This window comes from Phocoena sinus, chromosome X (genome assembly GCF_008692025.1).
Source record: "Phocoena sinus isolate mPhoSin1 chromosome X, mPhoSin1.pri, whole genome shotgun sequence".
Taxonomy (NCBI): domain Eukaryota; kingdom Metazoa; phylum Chordata; class Mammalia; order Artiodactyla; family Phocoenidae; genus Phocoena; species Phocoena sinus.
The window spans coordinates 110,532,625-110,548,629 of NC_045784.1; the positions used below are offsets into that span (position 1 = coordinate 110,532,625).

Sequence of the window (16,005 nt, forward strand, 5' to 3'; positions counted from 1 at the left end):
CTCTGGCTGTTGGAAAGTAGATCATTCTCCCTCCATGTGTATGTCTACGGGTTTTGAGTTGAGTTTGTTGGCTTTGGCCTGTGGTCTGGTCACCTTCCTCTAGATCTGATGGTGACTCTTCATGAAGGAATTGCCTGGCAGACATCTCTTTTCTCCAAAAGCTCTGATCCCTCCTATTGCTACCCTCTTTCAGGTTGACACCAGAGAGTCAGGCAGAGACCAAACTAGACAGGTCACTTTACTCCTGTCTGGGCCTCATGATCTTTCCTTTCGTCCTTGGCTTGGGTCTCTCTCTTCTTGATTTGCGGAGGGGATAGGAAGAGCAGTACACCTGCTACCTTCACCCTCTGTTCCTTTCTGTGCTACTGTGAGGCTGCTCCACCACAGTTGAGTAAACTCCACAGCCTGCCCTGCCCTGAGTACACAGGGAAGGGGCTGCTGCTTTTCCTGTGGCATTGAATGCCGTAATATGGCTTCCCTGTGTTTCCTGAGGTCCTCACAAGGCACAGTTCTGTTCCTTCCTCTTTTGCCTCAGCCCAAACTTGTTGCATCAAAAGGCCTGGTTGAGAACGTGCTGGCTGGAAGTGCCATTAGAAGCCATCCAGCACAGCAGTTCTTAGACAGATGTAGGGACCCACTAGTGGGTTGGAGCTAGTTGGGAGGAAGGGGTGGTATGGCAGCTGGCCTTCTAAGAGCTGTGCATAACCTGCAGACAGTTCCTCATGCTGTAATGATGGTTCCTACATCCGGATCTGCCCTTGGCGATTTCACACGTAAGAGCACGTGCAAAGGTCAGGGGAGGCGAGTTGAGAACGCTTGGATCTTGCTCAACCCCTTCGTTTCACAACCTGGAGAAACTGAGGCTGAGGTCACTCACTTCACAGACATACTGATCTTTTGCCATGTACTAGGCATGGTGGCCAGTCCTGTGGGGGAGATAAAGGACACATGGGCATGGCGCTACCTAAAGAGCTTACACTTAAATAATACAATAATGATACCTTACTCTTTATAACACTTTATAAGGAGTTATGTGGGTTTTATGCTCCCCATTTTACAGACATGGAAACTGAGGCTCAGGGAGATTATGACCTGCCCTCAGCAGTCACACAGCTAGTGGCCAAGTCATGTAACGGTAATGCTAAGAGATAAGGATAAACTCAATCTGTCCCCCTACCTCTGGAGTTCAGGACTGACCCTGTGGGATGAGGCTCTTGGTAATGGAGTTCCCAGCAGGCCTTTTTGAAGCTGGAATGCGCTCTGTTCAGTGAGCTACGGCTAGAATTAGAGATGTTGCCCAGTGTGTCCCAGTGACTTGATTTCCAGCCACGGAGGGCAGCAGGTTTCTGTGATTGCCCACCAGTTAAGTCGGCCCATGGCAGCTTCTGGTTTCAGGGAGTTTCTGTGGCTTTGATCTTTGTGTGCTTGGAGAGAGACCAACAGGGCAGTCAGGCGGGTAGAGCTGAGGCTACGAAGGAAGCCTTCTACCATTTACTCCCCACCCCAGTATACTTCACATTTCACTTCAGCAGAGCTGCTAAATGTGTTTTCGTATTAGAGTGGAAAAAAAGACAAAGTGGGGAAAAGCTGAAAAGAAAGTTCTGATTTGCTCTGGGCTATGGGGAAATCCTTTTAAAATTACCCTCATCTTAGGGACAGCCAGATGGGCCACCCGCTACTAGCAGGGCTGGGAGTTGTCTCCTGCATGTAGAAGAGGGACTTTGATGCGGAAGCACAGTGTCCATTCGAGAAGCATTTAGTGGAATAGTCAGCACCGTGCCAGATATGGGTAGCGAATAGTTACACAACTTTGTACTGAGGTTCTAATCCCCAAAGTCCTCTGATTCAGCTTAGAGGAAGGCGTTGCTTTTCTGTGTTCCATTTCCCTGACATCCATTCTTTCCTGTTTCTTGCCTTTAGATTTAAAGGCCCGTAAGCAGAAGACTTCCTCCCAAAGTTCGGAGCACCGCCTCAGGAACAGGAACCTTCTCTTGCCCAACAAAGCCCAGGGGATTTCGGATTCACCAAATGGTTTCCTCCCAAATAACCTAGAGGAGCCAGCCTGCCTTGAAAATTCAGAAAAGCCATCAGGAAAACGAAAGTGCAAGACCAAGCACATGACGACGGTCTCAGAAGAGGCAAAGGTACATTACCAGCCAGGGGAGCTGTAGAGGAGGGGCATTGTGGCGGCCGGGGCCGGGCTAGGGTGGCACATTTTCCAGGCAGGCTCCTCAGTCAACAGTCTTCCGAGTGAGTGAGTACACCATGGGGGTGGCGGGGGGGGAATCAAATTAACCCATATTTATTAAAATATTTTAAACTAGTTCTAGAAGGGTTGGGGTATGGATTTGAAGAATGGGAACTAAAGTTAGAGCTGACAAGAAGCATCTGCAAACATGGGGTTTGGCCCATGATGGCTTTTCCTTGACAATCCTTGAATCTCCTTTGAGTTAGGGAAGAGCTAAAGAATATGGCAGGATGTTACCCTGAATAGCTTGTTAACATCCAATCAAGAAGCTTTTGTATGGGCTTAACTCACTGGAAACCAATCAGGGAGCTTTCTGAGTCAATCAAGGTAGAAAACAACTTACAGAAGCAAGGATGTTGATGTCCAGACAAAGGTTGCCTAAGGGTGGGGCTGAAGGAATTCTTCCACTTGGGCCGGTCATAGCTGTACTTCCCCAACCCCACTCCTCAGTTCCTTTGCTTCTCATGGAAGCAGAGGAGCAGGTGAGTGGGCGCTCACCGATCAATAGCTAGGCAAGCGTTCTAGAACCCCTGTGCAAAATTGACGTCTCTTTTGGGTCTGATGTTCATGGCACTGGTGTTGAGTTCCGCATTGCACAATTCAAAAAAAAATTACACCGTCCTTATCCTCGGTGAGCTGTACATTTGAGAGGAGTGAGGTTCAGGTTCAAATGTGTTTACCTGTAATATGTGTTTGTCTTGACAACTAAAAAAAAGGTCATATTGGGCTTGTTTTGGTGGTTGTGATCCTTACGGTTCTCTCCAGCTCCAGAGCAGGGATCCCTGTGTGGCACTGGCAAAAGGTAGGAGACCCAAGTGCTTGAGTCTCCCCTCCTTTCCCCTTCCTTCTTCTGGAATCTGGTTCCAGCTCAAACAAAGTACTCAAGCCTATTTCTTCATCTTTAAAAATGGAGATGATACTTCATGTCCTTTCCATCTCAAGAGGGTGCTTGGGGGAAGAAAGGAGGCAACGGATGTGAAGGGCTTTGAGAACAGTAAAGTGCTCTCTCTGAGGCTGGTGTACATCCTCGAGCTTCAGGCCGAGGTAAGAATGAGGGGACAGAGGCTCGGAGAGGCAAGGTAGCAGTGCCAGTTCCCTGGGACCCCCAGAGGGGGCCTAGGAAGGAGAGGGGAAGTCTGGTCTGTGCTGGGTGCTCCGCTTGCATGATCACTCTTTCCTCATTCTATGGTGAGGAAACTGAGGCTTGGGGAGGTTAGGGGACTTGTTCGAGGTCACTCGGTGACCCGAGTGAGAGACTTGGGGTGTGAGGCCAGCCTGGCTGCCCCCGGCGCACGCCCCCCACTCTTTGCCTATGTCTCCACCCTGTGGATGGGTGGCTTCTGTCTATCCGGGAGACACTGGGGGAGGGGGCAGCTGGGCAGGGAGACACTGCAACCCTGAGCAGCTCTGGCGAAAGCTGGGCGTCCCCCTCCCCTGCTCTTCCCCACACGCTCAGATGGCCCCGTCCCACGCAAAGGTGACCAGCCGCCTCACGTCCAGCAGCACGCGCTGATGCTTCTGTCTGGTTATCCTGCCTGGCGGTGTGCCCGCTGAAGTGTTCTCCCAGAGAGGTTTTCTCCCTTCACAGGGCCTCCCTTTCTCCCTCCCACCTTTCTTTCTCTCCTAGTCACCACCACCTGCTCCAGTTGCCCCCACGGCACAGTGCTTTGTAGTGGGAAGCAAGGTGGTGGGAGGGCGGGGGACGCACCTGCAACACTAAAGCTGGGGCATCGGCCGAAGGCTTCTTCCCGCAGGGGCTCCGAGCCAGGGAGGAAGGGGGGAAGGGGAGGTGGTCCCCATTTGCTGTTGCTCCTCCCTCAGGCAGCCTCCCTTGTCTCTGGCAGCTCTGGCCCCTAGAAGGAGAGTCACCCTTTGGCTCCTGGCTTGGCTTAGCAAAAACCTGGGTACTTTACCCAGCATCCTCCGGTATCACCATAATGCACCTCTATCCTCCCGGCAATAAAGCAGCATTCTACACTCATAGCCGGTGCCTTCCTGCCGGCTGTCGTACCTCTCTGCCCTTCTGGGATGTGGACGTATAGCAGCTCTTGTCTTGGGATTTACCAGAGGAAACAAATGCCCTGGGACCTTGTCTTTTCCCTGCTGCCGTTCCTTTCCTGGCTTCGTGTCTTTCTAGGCAACTCTTCTGGCTGCCCAGGGCTCTATATATAGCTGCCTTGGATCAAGTCAACAAATGCTTGTTGCAGTGATGTGCCCAACCCCGAGTTAAGTGCTGTAAGGAACAAAAGAGAAGATGAGAATGTGAACCCTGACCCCGGGGAGCTTCAAACGTAGCAGGGGAGGCCAGACTTGTCCGTGAAACAACCAGAGGAAATTGACAGTCAGACATAAGGCATTGGGTTATGTGATTCGGACTAGGTGTTCTGGGTGTTGCAGAGAAAGAGGGCAGTGGGGACCAGAGTGTTTTAGCATGTTGTGGAAGACACAGGATTCAAGTGAGACTTTGATGCTCTGAGGGACTTGGGGAAGTGTGATGTATTAGTTATCTGCTGCAGTGCAACAAACTACCCTAAGATTTAGCAGCTTAACCCAGCAATAAACATGTATTATCTCGTACACTTTCTGGGGGTCAGGAACTCAGGAGCAGCTCTGCTGTGTCTGGTTTGGGGTCTCCCACGCCTGAAGTTGCCGTCATGGTGTCAGCCAGGGCTCCATTCATCTGAAGGCTTGACTGGGGCTGGAGGATCTGCTTCTAGAGTGGCTCCCTCACATGGTGGCAAGTTGATGCTTGTTGTTGGCAGGAGGCCTCCTTTGCTTGCCCTGTGGGCCTCTCTAAAGGGATGCTTGAGTGTCCTCATGACTTGGCAGCTGACTTCCTCCAGAACGAGTGATCCAAAAGAGAGCAAAGCAGAAGCAACATTGTCTTTTAGGACCTAGCCTTGGAAGTCACACACCGTCCTCTCTGCCTTCTCCTGTTGGCTACACAGATCAGTCCTCTCCAGTGCAGAAGGGGGCTACACAAGAGCATGAATTTCAGGAGGTGGGGATCATCAGGGACCATCTTAAAGTCTGATGAGGGCACATTCTTGTCCTCGGGCCCCCCAATGATTCATACCCTTCCACATGCAAGTCATACCCTCCTCTCCCAAGGCCCCCCCAAAGTCTTGTCCACTTATGGTATCAACTCCAGGTTTCGAATCTCATCATCTGACTTAGGTCCAGGTGCAGATGAGGCGCCTTGGGTCTGGTTCCTCTAGTACAGCTCCTCGAACACGGTTCCTCCCCATCTGAAGTCCCCTCCCTTCATCTGAAAGAGACGAGTTACCTGCCCCTATAGACTCACTAAACAGTGCTGGGCCAGGCATGGGAACTTTCTCTAGACATTCCAGTTCAAGATGGGAGGATAAAGGAGACATGCAGGGGTCATTCATGAGGAAAGGACACTAACGTTTTGTGAGCACCCACCTTGTGCATTGTTCTGGAGCTGCTCTAGTTCATTATCTCAAAGACCCCGCAAGGGAAAAAGTGAGGCTCCGAGAGGTTGGGTCTTGCCCCAGGTCTTGTATCTAGTGGCTGGCAGAGGCAGGATTCAAAATCCGGTCTGTCTGCTTCGTGGGCTTGATCGCTTTCCACCAGCCCAGGGGGGCGTGAGTGTGATCGGGGACACGGTGTGATGAGAGGTGGGAAAAGCCTGGTGAGGGCTGGATGTGGGGGAAAGGTTTTTGCAACAAGAGTGAAGGCTTCCACAGCCGTGCCTCTTCAGTCAAAGCTAGCTGTCTCCACTTCTCTTTACTCTGAGAGTTTGCTCCCGCTTATTTATCGAGATGACTTGTAAAAACCGCAATAAACGGGGACCGAGGCAGGTAAAGAAGGCATGCAGAGTGCTTGAGAGAGGCTGGGATGTCTCCTCAACCTGTGCTTTCCAATCCCATCATTATTCCTTGGTTTCTGGGGTTGAGGACTTGAGCCCCTCAGCATCTGCTCACCAGGTAGAAATGCGTGGGGACCTGTGCTGATCTAGGACTGCGTCTCTGCTTTCCAGGGCAAAGGGCGTTGGAGCCAGCAGAAGACACGATCTCCCAAATCTCCCACCCTAGCGAAACCCACAGAGCCATGCACGCCCTCTAAGTCCCGAAGTGCTGGCCCAGAGGAGGCCTCCGAGTCACCCGCAGCCCGGCAGATCCCCCCAGAGGCTCGTCGACTCATAGTGAACAAAAATGCTGGCGAGACCCTCCTGCAGCGGGCGGCCCGTCTTGGCTATAAGGTAAGGAGCACCCCCCAGCCGCAGGATGCCATTGCCCGAGCATCTGTGGAGAAGCTTCTCCCCATTGGCTCTTCTGTGGCCTGGGCAAGGCTTGGTTTGGGGCTTGAGCCCAGGCTGGCCTCCTCCTACTGCGCAGACGGCCTCTGGGGCCGCCTTGACCCTGGCGTGGTGTGTGGGAATGCAAACCCTTTTGAAAGGCAATTTAGGATGAACAGAATTGACATGGTAACACAGTATCATCCAGTACATTCCTAGGCCAGAAATGGGATTTGGGGGTTTTTATGTCGTCTTGAATTTCCCTGTGCCGTGGCTCCCCCACTCAGAGAGGGACGGGGGTGATCATCGCTCACTCTTTACATCCCTCTCCAGCTTCCCCTCGTTTTGGCTTCTGGTAGTGGGGGAGTCAGGAGTACATTGGAGGGGCAGAGATGAGCTCACCCCGCCTCGTGCTACTTCCCTATGGATCGAAAAGAAATTAGGAAAGGAAGCTGGTGTTTGTTTTGTCGTGTTGAGTTCTCATTACGTCGTGTCCTTTCATCTTCACTGTAAGCCGATGGCAGTAGGTTTTATTAACCCCATTTTACAGGTGAGAAAATCAGGGCTTAGCACTGTTAAGTGATACATCCAGAATCACTCAGCTACTACGTACATGTGAGTCTGAATTCACACCAAAGTCTTTTTGATTCCCAAATGCCAGGGTAGGGGTAGAAGCCTGACTCATTTGCCATCACGCAGTTACCTTGTTGGACATTTTTGTTGATATGAGCTCCTCGACCATGTGCCTTTGCCCGCCACACCAATTATTTCCCCAGGATTTGCTCTGAAGGGTGGAGCTGCTGGGCTTTAGAGTAGGCCCTCTTTTTTTTTTTTTTAAGGCTTCCGACACCCATAACTGACTCATTTAAAGACAGCTGCACTCCCAGCCAGCCTGGTTGGCATGGGAGAGCCGCTTTGACAGTGTCTTACTGGCAAACCACGTATCTGTCTCGCGCACCTCGTGTGGGGGCCTGGGTAGCTGCCAAGGGAGATCGAAAGAAAAAATGATGACCAACGCTTGCCCTTTAAGTGAACTTCTTTTACCTGGGGCCAAACCAGCCAACAGGAAACCACAGGCCAACCAATCAGGATGGGGCAAGAGCAAGTTGGACAGCCTGTCATGGGAGGGAGGGAGGGAGGAGTAGTCTGAGGCCTGGAGGAAGAGGCAACATCTGCACTGATGAGGAGGGTAGGGGGCCTTGTGGTCCCCTGGGTAGAGGCAGCGGGCACACACAGGCTCGCGCGCTCGCTAGCTCTAGCCAGCCAGCCAGTGAGCTAGCTGTCAGTCAGGACGGCTGAGTCCCATCTCACCAGGGCCTGGGGGAGCTGATGAGAGGCCCCTGGTAGCTGCTGTCAGCCTCTTTCCCTCAGAAGAGGGGCTGCCTCTCCCCTCCCCGTCAGCGTATTCACCAGCTTCATCCTAGACTAGCTAGGCAGCTTCTAGGCCTGGAGTCCCGCTTCTGGTCCTGTCGTCTCAGCCCAGGGAAGCTAATCACTACTATGGATGAGTGACCGTACTGGCTTATCCTTGGAACAGTCTTGATTTGAGGGGAGGCCTGGAATTGACTGCCCAGGGATAAACATCCAGCGATAGTACTTAAAACAATTAAAACCAGCATCCAGGGATAGTACTTAAACCAATTCTTTCTTCCTTGTTCTCGAATTACTGCCAGGGGCTGTGCTTGCCAGCACATGTCTCATCTCTTTGGTCTGGGGCTGTCTCGAAAAGCCCCAGACTACAGAAAGAGTGCTCAGACACTTGAGGCCTGAGGGTTTAAGCTCTGGGTGGGCAGGTGAGCCTCTCTGAGGGCCTCACGCCAACAAACCACACCCAGATGAGTATTCTCGGTCATTAGAATTGTCTCCCCATGGTTGAGGACACGGCCCGAAGTTGAGCCGCTGGCGATGGCACCTCAGGACTGATTTTGTTGGCAAAAGATTTTGAGATTTGCCTGTCAGTCTCAGGACTAAAGAGCAGGTTCTGAGACTCTTTGGACAGTTGGAGAGCTGCAGACCTAACTAGGGTGATTTCCAGAGTTTGGCCTCTGTTTGCTCACGGCGCTCTCCCTGTTCCCACAGGACGTTGTTCTCTACTGCCTCCAGAAAGACAGTGAAGATGTGAATCACCGTGACAACGCTGGCTACACGGCCCTGCACGAGGCCTGCTCCCGGGGCTGGACTGACATCCTGAACATCCTGCTGGAGCACGGTGCCAACGTAAACTGCAGCGCGCAGGACGGCACGAGGCAAGAGGGCTGCTCCCCTTACCCCCCGCCGCCCCCACCCCACTCCCCGCTCAGCCCCTCCCTCAAGAGAACCTGCCCCGGTTCGGACCGGTTTAGGGCAAGGCTGGATGAGTTCCTGCTGGCCAGTCCACGTTGGCCACCGAGGGGAGGCTGGTGTTGTCTAGGGATCGTCCTGTGCACCTGTCTCGGGCAGAATCTCGGGCTTTAGGAATTGGGAGGTTAACCTTAGGGTAACATCCCAGGTTTGATTCTTGAATTGATCTCTGTATACTTAAAAAAAAGAGAGAGAGACACCTGCCATTGTCTTAAAGAAATCGCACCCATTCTCCTGTGCTCTATTCGAAGGCCTACTTCCTGAGTGAAACTGACACAAGTTGCATACCGAGTGGGGGGACCTGGGTCAGAGGATGTAGGCTCCGCTTGGCCGCCGGCCTGGTGTGTGGAGCAGCTCTGCTCATCCCTGCTCTGGGGCAATCATCTGGGTTTTTCCGTTCATATCCCCCAGCATCTGCTCTAAGTTTATCCTCAGTCAGGGACCTGTTCTGTCCTGAGCTCCAGAGCTAACAGCGGAGCTCCGTTGTGCCACAGGGACTGTCCCGTCATGGTGGGGGAAAGATAAGAGAGAGAAATGGGAGGGAGGAGAAAGGTAGGGATAGAGGACAGTGCAGGCCAGCAAGTGGTTCCCCTGCCCTAAGTCTTACCCACGTTACACTGGGGTCAGCTCAGTTTGCTTTCCCTGATGAGGTGGCCTAAGGCCTAGACACCCAGGTTCCCACTTGGGCCCTGCTGTTCTCACCCTGTATCACCTCGCAGACCAGTTCATGATGCGGTGGTCAACGACAACCTGGAAACCATCTGGCTCTTGCTGTCCTACGGGGCTGACCCCACGCTAGCCACCTACTCGGGACAGACGGCCATGAAGCTGGCCAGTAGCGACACCATGAAGCGCTTTCTGAGCGGTGAGTACGGCCCAGACTCAAAACCTCGTTCCTGGGGCTGGCCTCTGATCCCTGAGCTCCCGAGATGCCCTTCATCTTCCTCCATCTCAAGCACCTCCTGTGAGGGGTGTCAGCCCTCTTCACGGGCTTTCCTTCTGGTGGCTCAGAAATCTCTGTGAACTTTAAAAAGTCAGGTCGCTTCCTCTTGTCCCTGTGCTTTGAGCGTCCACGTCACACGCATCCTCTTCAGGGCCCTGGTAGCCCGCGGGGACCCATTTCCCCGTTCGGTATGTGGGGAGGCCTCCCTGTGGGACAGCAGCCCCACTAGTAGACTTAGTTGGGGGCAAAATGTGTGGACTTGTGCTTTGAATGGTATGTCGGTTGCAAAGAAGTGACACTTAACATTTTGCTTTTGTTTTTGCACTTTGTATTTTCTCCCTGTTGGTGGTCAAAGTCCGACCCTTGGGGCCCCTCTGATACTTTATTCCTGACACTCTGTGGTAACTGTGATGTTCCCTCTGCATCCTCCTGTTCCTTCCTCTTCCTCCCTCACCTGCCCCCTCTGGAAGAGTAGTGTTAAGGCCCATGGCAAGGGCCACAAGCCAACTTGCCTTTATTTTCTTATTAGCGGATGACAGCTGTTTGTCTGCAGTTAGATAGCTCTGCCGAGTTGGGCAGCAGGGAGGAGGGAAGGAGGGAAGTCTAGCTTGGGCATGCTCAGTGGGAATCTCCTCAGACTTGACCTCCGAATGAAGGAACCCCGCCTCCTTCGTGACATCACAGCTTGGCCCTTGCGCTAGCAGTGACTTCTTCAGGCTGCCTGAGCGGCACTTGGTCGGATGGAGCAGCTGGGAGTTGTGTCGCTGATCCTCCTCGGAGGCTTCAATGTTTGTGGTTCAGCCCCTCTTGCCTGGAAGCCCACAGGGTCAAGGATTTGCCCGAGGCTGCTCCCTCTCTCCTGGGCTGTGGCCTCAGCCCCGAACTCTCCCCCCATGCCCCCACGCCCCCCCCCCACGCCTCCCCCAATACAGTCCTGGGCTCCCAACCAGGGGCTCATTTGTTTATTGAACAAAGGTTAGCTAGGTGGCTGATGATGGAGGAAGAAACAAAGGAACCTGAGCTAAAGGCCCCCACAGAAGGAGGACTAGGTGGGAATTGCCTTCTAGGTACTAATGAAAGCTGGAGGGGGAGCCATAGGAGGCCGCTGAGGGAGCCCTTGACTCCTGCTCGGCCAGCCCCCAGCCAGTCCACAGCCAGACCAACTCATCCCTGCGGGCCCCCCGCCGTGTGCAGGCCTTCCGCCCCCAGCAGGACCCAGCCTCTCTGGCTGGAGCAGGACTGCCTCTTCCCTCTGCCGGCTCTGGGGTCCCAGGCCCCTGTCTGTGAGGGGTGGAGCCCCTTGGGGATGCTCCTTCAGGCATTTGTTCTGGGCCAGTGAGGACTCTTGTTCACTTTAGCTGGACCATCACCGGGGCTCGGGGCAAGCCACCCTCTGTGGCCTCTTCCTGCATCCCACGCACCACACGCACTCTCCTCCACGCGCACGCGTGTTGTCTGCACTCCACACAATTCCCAGGAAAAGCTGCCACACGGGACCATCCAGAGCATCTCAACATGATAAAAGCGCTGCACGAAGCTCTCCTTTGATCAGCAGGTCTCATGTAGGGGTGTCTTTGGGCTAGAGACTGCCCTCCTGAGGGCTTGGGGTCCTCTGGGTCCAAATAAAGCTGTCTCTGACCACAGTCGGAAGCAAAGTCTGTTCTTCCCGGACCCCTTCTCCAAAATCCCCAAGGAGTTTGAATGTTGAAACCATTTTAAGTAGTTACAAAATTAGAAATAAACACGTTTTTCTCTCTTCTTCTCATGTCTGTTAACTAATCCCAACTACTAGAAAGCCTTTTGATGCCTCCTTAAACTAACTTGAATGCTAGTCTGTGTTGCAGACGCAAGAAAAGACTTTTCTTAATTCTGGCACTTCCTAGCCTGTCCAGGCTGAGCACCTTCATTCAAATCTTGATATTGTTTCTCAACTTTATGGGCATGGAGCTATAACTTCATAATGGGAGCCAGGAGCTGAAAGGAGTGTTAAAACTGGGCCACCTCTTTTCCATGCAAATACTGAGTGCCGATTGAAGACAGAGCTCTGATTGGCTGTTAGGGAAAGTGCTCAATCTGGCTAGGACCTTGGCAGCCGGGGGAGGCAGGCACCTGGAGGAGGGACTTGAGGCCAAAGGCTGTTTTGCGGGGGATGAGAAGTATTACTCAGGGCCTTTTTAAAAAAAACATTTATTTATTTATTTATTTATTTATTTCTGGCTGCGTTGGGTCTTCGTTGCTGCGCGCGGGCTTTCTCTAGTTGCGGCGAGCGGGGGCTACTCTTCGCTGTGGTGCGCTGGCTTCTCATTGCGGTGGCTTCTCTTGTTGCAGAGCACGGGCTCTAGGCGCACAGGCTTAGCTGCTCCGCGGCATGTGGGATCTTCCAGGACCAGGGCTCGAACTCGTGTCCCCTGCATTGGCAGGCGGATTCTTAACCAGTGCGCAACCAGGGAAGTACCCCCCCACTGCCTTTTTTTTTTGTTTTTAATTGAGAAACTCACCTAACAGGACCATTTTGAAGTGAACAATTCAGTGGCATTTTGTACATTCACGATGTTGTGCAACCATCACCAGGAGCTTTTTGATTCCTTGAACCGGGTATTTCTCTTTTTTCATCTCCATAGCTCTCCCCTGCCCCAAATCTCAAGGAACCACTGGGTAGAGTGGCTGCAGGAAGCACCACGAGGTTGAGGGTTAGGGAGGCCCCTACACCTAGATGCCTCCGTGTGGACTTCCGGATTTCTTTTTACCTTGCCTGTCTGGCCGACGTAGTTAAGAAGCTTTTTGCTTTTCATCCCCAAGCATTTGCCTGACCAAATTCTCCATAGATTAATTGTCTTCTTCCTCCCCTAGTGGAGATCCCACTGGGCAGCAAATGAAGGCGAGTCCCTGTAGGGTGTAAAGGGCGGAAACGGCGAGCCAGAGAGATTATCAGGGTTGTGCCTCATGTAGGGCATCCTCATTTTGTACAAGTCCCCTGTTCTGGAAAAGTCTGGGAATCAAATCCTCTTTTAAATGTAAATGGATGGTGTCCTGTAGTGAATTCTTCTGTAAAGCAGAAGATGCTGGTAAATCGTGTGGGTTGAAAATGTGGACTTTCCTACGTTGGCTTGGCTTAACACTGTCTGGAGGTCAGACAGTGAACCTTTTCTCTCTCGTCCTTGGGCTCGGAACACCAAGCCATCCAAACCTTCTGAGAGGCCTTTGGAAGACCTCCTCCTTGGGCCAGATTACAGGCAGGCATGTGACTGATTTCCCTTTGACCCTTTGAAGAAAAGAATAATATCCAACCTACCCAAGGGAAAACAGACTCATTTTTCGTCCTCTGTCAGAAAGAATGTGGGAGCTGGGGGGAATTGTTGCAGTTTGGGTTGGGGCATTGGAGGAAGTATCAGGACTGCTTTTCCTTCCACTGATGAAAGGGTTAGCAATTTACCACTTGAGGTCACTGAATCACAGGTTTTTGTTTTTCCTGCCAGAGACCTCAGCCATATGACCCCATGTCGAAGACTGCTTGTTTTTTGTTTTTCTCTCCTTTCATGTCCCTCAGCTGGTGACTTGGTTGGAGGAGATGGGGAGGGGTACGATGGGACCCTGGGACATAGAGAAACTCTGATTGCCAGGGTCACGGCTCACACTGAGTAATTAAAAAAATTTTTTTTTATCAAGGCAAAATTCACATAACATAAAAATAACCATTTAAAAGTGAACAATTCAGTGGCGTTTAGTGTGTTCACAGTGTTGTACAACCACTACCTCTATCGAGCTCCGAAACATTTTCATCCCCCCAAAATGAAGCCCCATACCCATTAAGCAGTTGCTCTCTACTACCACGTCCCCCCCAGCCCCCTGGCAACCACCTGTCTACTTTGTCTCTATGGATTTGCCCATTCTGGACATTTCATATAAATGGGATCATACAGTATGGGTCCTTTTGAGTCTTACTTCTTTCACGTAGCGTCATGTTTTCAAGGTCTGTCCACGTAGTGGCATGTTTTTAAGGCTGAATGATATCCACTCGTATGGATAGATCACATTTTCTGTTGTCTATTCATCAGCTGACGGACATTTGGGTTGTGGCCACCTTTTGGCAATTGTGCCTAGTGCTGCTGTGAACACGCGTGAACAAGTATTTGTTTGATTCAGTATTTGTTTGTTTTCAGTTATTTGGGGTATATACCTAGGAGCGGGATTGCTGGGCTGAGGGTTCTTTTTGAAGGCAAGGAAAGCGGAAAGAACTGAAAGTTAAGGGGAAGGCAAGGGAGAATCAGGGAAAAGGAATCACTCCTCATCCTGATTGTACGAGAAGACGTGTGAGGAAACGTGCCTCGAAGCTGCCCCGTCAAGCAGACCTTGATGGTTCCTCTTGTATGCCACTCGTGGGCCTGTTCCGACTTTGGCATCTTTGCCTGTGCCAGTTCACTTTGGGCTGTCTCAAAAAGGCAAATTCACCCGCAAATGACAAAGATCTGTCGCCAGCGAGGAAAATTAGAGGAGTGTGCCGGGGTCTCTGAAGGCAGCTCCAAGAGAAGAGCCCCAGGAATGTGGTGAGCGAGGGCTGCTCTGATGGAGTCCTCGTGTGACCTGTGTGGGGGACAGCAGTCACTTGAATGCATATGTTCCGGACCCAGGCTGAGTAAGCACATGACTTTAGAGTCTCGCCTTATAGTAATTTCTGCCCCGCCGCCCACTTTTTTCCCCATGTGTTTATTATGCTCTTACTGTGTGCCAGGCACCTGGGCTTTGGTACCAGGGAGACAGTGATGAACAGGACAGACGTGGACCCTGCCTTTAGGGAACTTACGATCTCATTCCTTTATCTTCCAGGACACCTAGCACAGGGCTAGGCACAGAATAGACACCTACCTGACAGAGGCCTTTGGAAGGAATTACTTCTAACTCCCAAATGGCACAGGGTACAGAAGAGGAAATAACCTGGCAGCCGTGACCTCAGAGTTTTTTCATAGAATGCACAAAAGATCTAATGTACATGAGGAAAGGTTTTCCCCTCCGGCTGCTCAGCCATTACTTGAATGCTTCTCTCTGACTGCCTTTTCCTCTCGGAAGAAACCCTTCATCTCCTAGAAGGTTGCTAAAAAACGATTTCTTTCAGTAGCTCACAACAGCTGATGGGCATTTTTGCTGATAGAATGTGTAACCCAAAGGGAAGGTATATTGGACCGTGGCGGTGCCTTCCATCTGGGAAGCTTAGCTCTCTCCTTTAAGAGTAGCTGCCAACTTCCTCCTGGGATTTGGTTTTCAGGGGGCACTCTCACCTCACCTGTGCCCTTTGGACTCTCTCCTGTCCTGTTGCCCAGGTGTCACAGCTAAATCAGCTTGTCAACCACTGGGCCATGTGCCCGCAGATGACACAGTTGAATTTGTCATGGAAACCTGCTTTTTGTCCACGTGGGGCTGAGAGGTGAAACAATTCACCTAGATGATGCTTAGCTAGGGAACAAGGAGGCTAGGGGGTGACCTGATGTCTGTTCTCAGATCAAGTAAGCAGAGGGTTTAAAATGTGGTTTTTTGGGAGAATTTGGTGGTCCAGTGGTTAGGACTTGGTGCTTTCACTGCCAGGACCTCAGTCCAATCCCTGGTCAGGAACTAAGATCCCGCAAGCCATGTGGTGCAGCCAAAAAAAAAAAAAACACACACACTGAGTCCTAACCCCTTAGCCTCCTTTTTTCCTAGTTTCATCCATGTTATAGTGTGTAACAGTACTTCATTCCTCCTAATGGAGGATTGGATAATATTCCATAGTGTTTATCCACATTTTTTTTATCCCTTCATCAGCTGAATGACATTTGAGTTGTTTCCACTTTTTGGAGATTGTGACTAGAGCTGCTGTGGGACATTCGCGTATGAGTTTTTATTTGAATACCTGTTTTTTAAATTCTTTTGGGTATATACCTAGGCGTGGAAGCAGTAGGTTTTCATGAGGATAAACTTGGCCATTCCCCTCCCTACCATGTTTTCAAAGACGAAACAGAAGGAATTATGCTTCCTCATCTTACTTTGAATTGGCAAGATCGCGATTGGATATATGAACATTGTGACCAACAGGGAATTGAAATCCTGGGATAGGTCTAGGATTCTGCTTGCAGAGTAATTCCCTACATCATTTGAAGCAGGGGTCGCAGGCCTAAATGCCTTCAGGCTGATCGTGTTAGAGAGCAGAGCAGGCTGGGTGGGGCCTGCTGAATTGGAGAACGC

The 16,005-nt window shown here is 51.5% G+C and overlaps 1 protein-coding gene across 10 annotated transcripts in view; it reads left to right on the forward strand.

The window, feature by feature from the left end:
* The window catches only part of BCORL1 (BCL6 corepressor like 1), a 61,420-nt gene that overhangs the window by 38,361 nt on the left and 7,054 nt on the right, over positions 1-16,005 (forward strand). For all 10 annotated transcript variants that reach the window (XM_032620206.1, XM_032620212.1, XM_032620204.1 and 7 more), the window contains 4 exons: positions 1,921-2,144; positions 6,252-6,473; positions 8,589-8,755; positions 9,569-9,714. In XM_032620206.1, the coding sequence (XP_032476097.1) occupies positions 1,921-2,144; positions 6,252-6,473; positions 8,589-8,755; positions 9,569-9,714 (759 nt within the window). The remainder of the gene's footprint in view (positions 1-1,920; positions 2,145-6,251; positions 6,474-8,588; positions 8,756-9,568; positions 9,715-16,005) is intronic.